This window comes from Scophthalmus maximus, chromosome 10 (genome assembly GCF_022379125.1).
Source record: "Scophthalmus maximus strain ysfricsl-2021 chromosome 10, ASM2237912v1, whole genome shotgun sequence".
Lineage (NCBI taxonomy): Eukaryota > Metazoa > Chordata > Actinopteri > Pleuronectiformes > Scophthalmidae > Scophthalmus > Scophthalmus maximus.
Window position 1 is genome coordinate 322,501 of NC_061524.1, and position 10,000 is coordinate 332,500.

Sequence of the window (10,000 nt, forward strand, 5' to 3'; positions counted from 1 at the left end):
AGCTCTGCTATTTTTTACGATGCCCCAGTGGCCGCCGCCGACACCCGGGACCGATGACTTGTTGGTCGTCGGGAGCAGGAGATAGAAACTCCTCGCTCCGGGACAACACGGTCAGAGCCACTCTGAGGTGAACAGACACACAGTGAACGGAGGAGGTAGCAGGTTGGCCTGGCCGTGCGTCGCTCAGGAAACAGTGCTCATCACATATTAATTAGACAGGCCAAATTTGACCTGTTTCTTTGCAGAGCTCTTTAAAAAGAGATATAAAACAAATATATCTTCTTAAGGGTCAAAACTTGAACAAATTAAACACCAGAACAGTATATGGGACCTTTAACAAACAGAAACATGTATATGAATAACACAATATCAACTTGTGATGATAATCAATAACCTAAAATTTTTACTCATTCCCATCAGTTGTTGGAACATTGATTATTGATTATTACGTCTGATCGTCTGATGTTTCTGTGTTGTGTCGCTACATGTCTGAGTCACAACAGAAATAAACCTGCTTCTTCTTTTCTCTTCATTACACAACCGAGTGATTTTGCATAATGTCGGTTGACGACTTGGCGTTTTCGTCACCGTGGTCACGTGACCTTTAGCCGAAGAAATTCCCCCACTTCCTGCTCATTGGCTCAGGTGCGTGTTGTTTTATGACTGAAGGGAAAACCCGGGATCAGAGGCGGCGACACTATTTTCCATAATTCAGTACAATTGATTTTAGAGGAGAATCCAATCCCAAAGATATATTATTCATGTACAGAAAACAAGTGTGGACTTAACATCGATCCGTGTGGGACACCTTCATCCCCACCACAAATAGTTCCAGGCTGTGAATATGGTTCGGTTCGGTTCTTTTGTTTATCTGTTGATGGAACTCTGATGTGGATCAGACGTGAAAGTTCTCTGTTCATCAACAGAAGAGTTTTGATGAGTTTGTACAATAACTACAGACCGACAGGAGGAGAAACATTCGTCTCACCTGTTTTGGCTCCTCGATGATCTGAATGTATGGACCGTGAGCTGAAACACAGACACACATCACGTTAACAACCTGAACAGGAAACTTTGATTGTTTGTGGATTTCAAACATCAACTTTCACTTCATGACCGGCTCCACCGGGAAGTTTTACTGCTCGTGAAATGGGGGTTTCCCTGTGAGTGAGTTGTAGCTTCCCAGGTTGAGCTCATCATTTACAGCTCGTGGTCTTTGTTTCTTGTAACAGGAGACAAGATCTGATCCGTCTGCTTCTGGTTGAAGGGTCTGAGACGCCTCAGTCCTCATTTCCACGTGTGAATAAGAGATTGTAAAAGAGTCAAGGTTACAGGGCGCCAACGAGAAGCTGACCATGAACTCCAGCCTCCGCCAAAAAGGACCATCTAACAGGTTCCAGCGGTCCAGATGAGGTTCTACAAGAACTGGACAATGTTTTAAAAGAGGGTTCTAGAAAATTTAAGAATTTGTTTGTGATGAAACTGACAATTGTTATTTTAGGTACAAACATTTCAGACTGAGACTGAAAAGTTCCCAGAGAACTGGGAAGATTTGACAGGCCGTGGTCTGTTTAGGTTACTTGCAGGAGATTCTGAAATTTTTTTCATGTTTGTTTCAGATTTTAAAAAGAGGTTCTATTGAGAACACATTCAATACAAGTACACTGATGACATACAAAAGCATGTTCTTGATGGGAAACACGTTTCTAAGACTTTCCAGAGATTGGAGGTTTATTTCTCCTGGTTCTAGAAAGATTGGGTTCTAACAAGAGTTTGAGGAGCTCAGGTTTGGAACAGGAGGTTCTGGAAACGTTCCTGATAACAAATTCCCAGACACTGTTCTAGAAGTTGTGGGTGTATGTTTGTAAGGTTCTCACAGGAGGTTCTGAAACATCTCTGACAGTTCTACATTAGAGCAAGAATTTCTACAAACACTTTTACTTCAGGTTCACCGCTTTATAGGAGGTTCTAGGAATGTTTCAGGTTGATTCAAGAGGTTCTAGTTCTCGGAAAGATTTAGAGGCTCTTTGAAGGAAGTGCTCCTTTAGAAATTGTTGATCTCAATAAGTTTGTATGCTCTAATGTTCTACCTGGAGGTTCTTCAGTAAGTTTGTATGCTGTAATGTTCTACCTGGACGTTCTTCAGTAAGTTTGTATACTGTAATGTTCTACCTGGAGGTTCTTCAGTAAGTTTGTATGCTCTAATGTTCTACCTTGAGGTTCTTCAGTAAGTTTGTATGCTCTAATGTTCTACCTGGTGGTTCTTCAGTAAGTTTGTATGCTGTAATGTTCTACCTGGAGGTTCTTCAGTAAGTTTTTATGCTCCAATGTTCTAACTGGAGGTTCTTCAGTAAGTTTGTATGCTCTAATGTTCTACCTGGAGGTTCTTCAGTAAGTTTGTATGCTGTAATGTTCTACCTGGAGGTTCTTCAGTAAGTTTGTATGCTGTAATGTTCTACCTGGAGGTTCTTCAGTAAGTTTGTATGCTGTAATGTTCTACCTGGAGGTTCTTCAGTAAGTTTGTATGCTGTAATGTTCTACCTGGAGGTTCTTCAGTAAGGTTGTATGCTCTAATGTTCTACCTGGAGGTTCTTCAGTAAGTTTGTATGCTCTAATGTTCTAACTGGAGGTTCTTCAGTAAGTTTGTATGCTCTAATGTTCTAACTGGAGGTTCTTCAGTAAGTTTTTTAATGCTCTAATGTTCTACATGGAGGTTCTTCAGTAAGTTTGTATGTTCTAATGTTCTAACTGGAGGTACTTCAGTAAGTTTTTATGCTCTAATGTTTTAACTGGAGGTTCTTCAGTAAGTTTGTATGCTCTAATGTTCTACCTGGAGGTTCTTCAGTAAGTTTGTATGCTGTAATGTTCTACCTGGAGGTTCTTCAGTAAGTTTGTATACTGTAATGTTCTACCTGGAGGTTCTTCAGTAAGTTTGTATGCTCTAATGTTCTACCTTGAGGTTCTTCAGTAAGTTTGTATGCTCTAATGTTCTACCTGGTGGTTCTTCAGTAAGTTTGTATGCTGTAATGTTCTACCTGGAGGTTCTTCAGTAAGTTTTTATGCTCCAATGTTCTAACTGGAGGTTCTTCAGTAAGTTTGTATGCTCTAATGTTCTACCTGGAGGTTCTTCAGTAAGTTTGTATGCTGTAATGTTCTACCTGGAGGTTCTTCAGTAAGTTTGTATGCTGTAATGTTCTACCTGGAGGTTCTTCAGTAAGTTTGTATGCTGTAATGTTCTACCTGGAGGTTCTTCAGTAAGTTTGTATGCTGTAATGTTCTACCTGGAGGTTCTTCAGTAAGGTTGTATGCTCTAATGTTCTAACTGGAGGTTCTTCAGTAAGTTTGTATGCTCTAATGTTCTAACTGGAGGTTCTTCAGTAAGTTTGTATGCTCTAATGTTCTAACTGGAGGTTCTTCAGTAAGTTTTTTAATGCTCTAATGTTCTACATGGAGGTTCTTCAGTAAGTTTGTATGTTCTAATGTTCTAACTGGAGGTACTTCAGTAAGTTTTTATGCTCTAATGTTTTAACTGGAGGTTCTTCAGTAAGTTTGTATGCTCTAATGTTCTACCTGGAGGTTCTTCAGTAAGTTTGTATGCTGTAATGTTCTACCTGGAGGTTCTTCAGTAAGTTTGTATGCTCTAATGTTCTAACTGGAGGTTCTTCAGTAAGTTTGTATGCTGTAATGTTCTACCTGGAGGTTCTTCAGTAAGTTTGTATGCTGTAATGTTCTACCTGGAGGTTCTTCAGTAAGTTTGTATGCTGTAATGTTCTACCTGGAGGTTCTTCAGTAAGGTTGTATGCTCTAATGTTCTAACTGGAGGTTCTTCAGTAAGTTTTTATGCTCTAATGTTCTAACTGGAGGTTCTTCAGTAAGTTTGTATGCTCTAATGTTCTAACTGGAGGTTCTTCAGTAAGTTTGTATGCTCCAATGTTCTAACTGGAGGTTCTTCAGTAAGTTTTTTAATGCTCTAATGTTCTACATGGAGGTTCTTCAGTAAGTTTGTATGTTCTAATGTTCTAACTGGAGGTTCTTCAGTAAGTTTTTATGCTCTAATGTTTTAACTGGAGGTTCTTCAGTAAGTTTGTATGTTCTAATGTTCTAACTGGAGGTTCTTCAGTAAGTTTTTATGCTCTAATGTTTTAACTGGAGGTTCTTCAGTAAGTTTGTATGCTCTAATGTTCTACCTGGAGGTTCTTCAGTAAGTTTGTATGCTCTAATGTTCTAACTGGAGGTTCTTCAGTAAGTTTTTTAATGCTCTAATGTTCTACATGGAGGTTCTTCAGTAAGTTTGTATGTTCTAATGTTCTAACTGGAGGTTCTTCAGTAAGTTTTTATGCTCTAATGTTTTAACTGGAGGTTCTTCAGTAAGTTTGTATGCTCTAATGTTCTACCTGGAGGTTCTTCAGTAAGTTTGTATGCTCTAATGTTCTAACTGGAGGTTCTTCAGTAAGTTTTTTAATGCTCTAATGTTCTACCTGGAGGTTCTTCAGTAAGTTTTTTAATGCTCTAATGTTCTACCTGGAGGTTCTTCAGTAAGTTTTTTAATGCTCTAATGTTCTACCTGGAGGCTCTGGAAAAAGAAAAACGATCAAAAGGTTTGAGAAAACACCAAAATGAAATTGGCGTAGTTTTGAAAAGACTAGATCTGTTGGTATAAAATATAAGGTTCTAAAATGTTCTGTGAAAAGTTCCAGGGTTCTTTGTAGAACTGGAGACTCGGAGATCCTGAATCCTCTGACTGTACCTGTCTCAGGTATGTACGGCTCCGTCTTTATGTCCACTGGAGGAATGTAGTCGTACGGCATCAGATTCAGCTGCAGCTGAAGAGGATGAACAGACATGTGTTAAAATCAATCAATCAATCAATCCACTAATCAATCAACCAATCAATCAATCAATAAATCCACCAATCAATCAATTAATTAATCAATCCACCAATCAATCAATTAACAAATCAATCCATCAATCAATCATTCAATCAATCTATCAATGCAGACCCCAGAGCCATGAACAATGACCTGTGGAGGTTTTGGGGCTCCACGGTGTCAGAGTGATTATTGATTGATGGGTTACATTATTATCTGAAACGTCAGAATTTCTTCTACAGCTACAGAACTTTTCAGCACCAGTGTTCAGCAACAACATCAACAACACTGCAACTTTAGAAATCAGTCAGTGTGTGTGTGTGTGTGTGTGTGTGTTCGGTGTGTGTGTCAGTGTGTGTGTTTGTGTGTGTGTGTGTTGAAGGAGTTCTGTCAGATTCAAATCAACACTGAAGTCAAAAGTTACAGAAGAAAGTTGACTCACGTCGCTGTCGTACACGTTGATGAACTGAGCTTCACTCATCCTGCAAAACAAACAGACGAGAGGATTGACGATCACACACACACGCACACACACACTTCCTGTGTAAATCCTCGTGTGTAACTGACTAGACGACGAACAGCGAAACGAGGAAACAACAAATAAATAAAAACCTGCAGCAGTTTCACTTTCACATGACGAACAAACTCTTCTTCTTCTTCTTCTTCTTCTCCTCTGCTCTCTCGTTCTCTCTCGCTGTGTGTCGCTGTCGTTCGACCCCCCTCCCCCTCCCCTCTGTCTGTTTTTCAGTTACTTCCTGGAAGTGGCCCAGCCGAGGAAAACCCCCAGAATTCCAGATCAGTGCATGAGGGGGGAGGGGCTACACACGATGATGTCACTGCTGCTGCAGTTGCTGCAGACTGAGGGTCAACAAGGTTCCTACAGACACAACCAGGAAGTGGTTTCTCTAAAGAACTGGACCAGAGAGAGACAGATATACATATATATGGATCTGTCTCTCTCTGATTATTTCTTAATGTGAATATTTCAGATTTGATTCAAACAACATTTCGTTGGACATCTGGTTTCGTTCAGTTATGCTGGCGATGGAAAGAAACTAAGTTCTTTTACTCGAGTACCATCCTCATCATCATCATCCTCATCATCTTCATCATCATCATCCTCATCATCAACATCATCCTCATCATCATTATTATCATCCTCTTCATCATCATCATCCTCATCCTCATCCTCATCGGGTCAACGTCTGAAGCTGTAGTTAGCATGTTAGCATGTTAGCTCCTGTCTGGTTCGGCTGGAGACTCGTAGTAACAGTAACAGACAGTTAGTGGAGGTGGTGAAGCAGTGAGGGATGATGGGAGTTGTAGTTGTTAGGATTCCTTCAGACGTCTCCTCCTCTGACCTCTGACCACCAGCTTCACCTCGGAGGAGTCGCTCATGTTTCTCTGATCTCTTCACATCATCAGTCAAAAACCACCAAGATCTGAACATGTGACTTCAAACTGGATCAAACGTCCTTTTGACTCTTCAGACAAACACACTGACACGTGCAGAGGAGACGTGACGCCAATGAAACGCACCCCGACCTTCATTAAAACTACACTTTTCTCCAGGTTTTATAAATATGATGAGAACAAAACACAAACTGCAGCAGAAAATCTGAATCAAACTGACCTGACGTCACTCCCTGTCACTTCCTGTCACTCCGCTCCACAATACGATCAGAACACGTCGTCGCTCAGTTCGTCTCAACTGAACTCACCGACTGACTTCAAAGCCACATCTTGGCTATTCTCTTAAAGCGACAGTAACACGTTTACCTGTTTGAACAGAAACTTAAAGGGGCAGTAAGTGATTCCAAAGCAAAACACGCTTTGTAAAAATCGGTAAGTATTTCCTCGAAGTCCATTGGCTGTCGGTTCTGCGTGTGCAGCAAAAAATGCAGGTTGTTGACTCAGCCCTGTTTCCGTTAACTGAAAACGGAAAAGTGGTGCGGACGTCACCACACGACACTTGGAGCAGGTTGTAAACATCGCTCTTAGACACGTTAAGAGACCCGCTGGCGGCTGGCGCTGCAGTGTGCTCACGTACCGGAGGTCGCGGGGGCAGTGACATCATCAACAACAACAAAGAGACAAACAAGCTTTCTCCAGAATCGCTCACTGCCCCTTTAATTCTTAATCTTACACTAATCTCAATGCTGTGTTTCACTTCAGCAGGGTTAGGGGTCAGGGGTCAGGGGTCAGACTAAAGTGAACATCAACTGACATTTTTTTATTACGTTTTAAAATGAAGAATATATTAGTTTCATCACTTCGTCTTCATAACGTACAGTCGTTCCTCTCTTCTCTCACTTTCCCTCCACATTTATATATCTGCCTCTGAAATATGAATCTGCTGTTCAACCAATCACGTCGCGGCCTCTCGTGGTGTCATGGCTCACATGTCCTCTTCTTCTTCTTCATGCACCTTTCAAACTCTGAACTTTAACCTGAGACAGGTTCAATCCACATGGGTTGGACGGCTCCTCCTCCTCCTCCTCCTCCTCCTTCATCACACAAATGAAACGCACCTCAGAGCTCCGGCCATGACTCACGGCGAGGAAGAGGACAGTGATGCAGACGAGGGCTCAGCTCTCGGCAGCAGGAGCCTGGTCTTCTTCTTCCTCCCTCGGGGATTTTCCTGCAGACGCCAGATGAAGTTATGAGTCGATTTGGTTCCTCAGCTCGACGTGACGGAGTTGGAGGGAACTTCCACAGATCAGATCTGACCTCCAGATCAGCTTGTGAGGAATCCACTGATGATTCCACACCGACCTGGATTCTTCTGTGTAGATTAGTTATTGATTAGTCTATGAAATATTCAACATATATAATAAAGATGTCAAGTCTCCCTGAGGCACAGCCACGTCTTCAGATCACAGACAAACAACCGATGGATTCTGAAAACAATCAGCAGATTAATCGAATATGCGAATAATCAATTGATCGATATGATGAAAAACATGTGATCTGAAATAACTTCATCCGAGATCAACAAATCAAACTGATGAGAGTGAACTGGATCATTAGAGCCTGATGACAGTAATAATAATAATGATGATAATAATAATAATAATAATAACAACAATCTAAGCAACACTTCAAGGAATTAAGACAGAAACAAACACATCACAACAGGAGGAGAATCTGATAAGATTAATTTAAAGAAACAAACATCTGATCTGACGCATGAAAATTATCTGCACGACTTCAACACGCAACAGATCAGATGGACACCGACTCCACACCGACTCCACACCGACTTCACACCGACTCCACACCGACTTCACACCGACTCCACACCGACTTCACACCGACTCCACACCGACTCCACACTGACTTCACACCGACTCCACACTGACTTCACACCGACTCCACACCGACTTCACACCGACTCCACACCGACTTCACACCGACTCCACACCGACTCCACACGGACTCCACACTGACTTCACACCGACTCCACACTGACTTCACTGACCTGTGAGCTGAGGAGCAGGTCGTTAATCCAGAGAACAAGTGAACAAGTGAAGAGTTGAACTGATCAGTTCCACTGTTTCACAGCAAAACTGAAAAACTGACTCGAAACAAAAACGAAGAGCTGCAAACACCTGAGTCCACTTCCGGTCTGAGCCTTTCAAAATAAAACGTGCGGGGCGGGGACTATAACACCCCTTGTCTGACTGTATATAAAGACGACCGCCGACTGTATATGAAGACGATCAGTGTCTGTATATAAAGACGATCACTGACTGTATATGAAGACGATCAGTGTCTGTATATGAAGACGATCAGTGACTGTATATAAAGACGATCACTGACTGTATATAAAGATGATCACTGACTGTATATAAAGACGATCACTGACTGTATATAAAGACGATCACTGACTGTATATGAAGACGATCAGTGTCTGTATATGAAGACGATCAGTGACTGTATATAAAGACGATCACTGACTGTATATGAAGACGATCAGTGTCTGTATATAAAGACGATCACTGATTGTATATAAAGACGATCACTGACTGTATATAATGATGATCAAGAGACTGTATATAATGACGATCACTGAATGTATATAAAGACGATCACTGACTGTATAAAAAGACAATCACTGACTGTATATAAAGACGATCACTGACTGTATATAAAGACGATCACGACTGTATATAAAGACGATCACTGACTGTATATAAAGACGATCACTGACTGTATATAAAGACGATCAGTGACTGTATATAAAGACGATCACTGACTGTATATGAAGACGATCAGCGACTGTATATAAAGACGATCAGCGACTGTATATAAAGACGATCACTGATTATATATAAAGACGATCACTGACTGTATATAAAGACGATCAGCGACTGTATATAAAGACGATCACTGACTGTATATAAAGACGATCACTGACTGTATATGAAGACGATCAGCGACTGTATATAAAGACGATCACTGACTGTATAGTAAGACGATCAGCTGCAGCCTGGGTATTTAAAACGCTTTTATTTTGATGGTTATAACCCTAAACCGGAAATCACGTCCTGCCTATCCTCCACTCGACTGACGCAGCTCAAAACTGTTGTTATGGTAACCGCTGCCTGTCAGTCAGAGCGGAAAGCCCCGCAGGTCGAGGGGAATTCCGGTGCCACGTGGCAAATGCGGCCTGCTTATTGGTCGAAGAAATAGGAAAACCACGCCCGCACAAACTCAGAAAAAAACACAGGAAATTTATGAAACAACATCAGAAATTATAAATATGATCTTTCAATGTTTTATTAATATTTTTTGTTGTTAATTTTCAATTACATTGGTCCTCAAATAACATTTAACAACAGCTGATATTTATTAGAAACAAATAAATTGGGTCACACGCTGCTCCAGTGCATGACGGGTGTATGGATGCGAGTGAAGCTGCTGCCACCTGCTGGTCGGAGTGTGAACAGACAGCAGGAGTCACATCAGTCGACGATACATCATCATACAATAAATACATGTGTGTGTGTGTGTGTGTGTGTGTGTGTGTGTGTGTGTGAAGAAAGAAACACACGGAAAATAAAAAGTTCCAAACCAGATTTAGCAAAATATTTCTGCGTTGTCATGGTGACGTAAAGTTTCTGCATGGT

General features: G+C 41.2%; 2 protein-coding genes across 8 annotated transcripts in view; both read right to left on the bottom strand.

Moving 5' to 3' along the window:
• Positions 1-8,489, bottom strand: part of nfkb2 (nuclear factor of kappa light polypeptide gene enhancer in B-cells 2 (p49/p100)) — a 17,640-nt gene extending 9,151 nt beyond the window's left edge. For 4 of the 7 annotated variants that reach the window (XM_047335194.1, XM_047335198.1, XM_047335193.1 and 1 more), the window contains exons 1-5: positions 8,350-8,489; positions 7,400-7,653; positions 5,311-5,350; positions 4,748-4,823; positions 989-1,029 (exon numbers count right to left, since the gene is read on the bottom strand). In XM_047335194.1, coding sequence (XP_047191150.1) covers positions 989-1,029; positions 4,748-4,823; positions 5,311-5,350; positions 7,400-7,416 — 174 coding nt within the window. In that variant the 5' untranslated portion in view covers positions 7,417-7,653; positions 8,350-8,489. Of the gene's footprint in view, positions 1-988; positions 1,030-4,747; positions 4,824-5,310; positions 5,351-5,480; positions 5,663-6,501; positions 6,619-7,399; positions 7,654-8,349 lie in introns of those variants that run through there. The other 3 variants (XM_047335197.1, XM_047335196.1, XM_047335195.1) reach the window with 3 other exon arrangements.
• Positions 8,490-9,632: 1,143 nt separating this feature from the next.
• shld2 (shieldin complex subunit 2) overlaps positions 9,633-10,000 on the bottom strand; it is a 26,366-nt gene continuing 25,998 nt past the window's right edge. The window contains exon 16 of the transcript XR_007031624.1: positions 9,633-10,000. This exon is cut by the window's right edge and continues 761 nt beyond it. The gene's annotated coding sequence lies outside the window, so the exon portion shown is untranslated.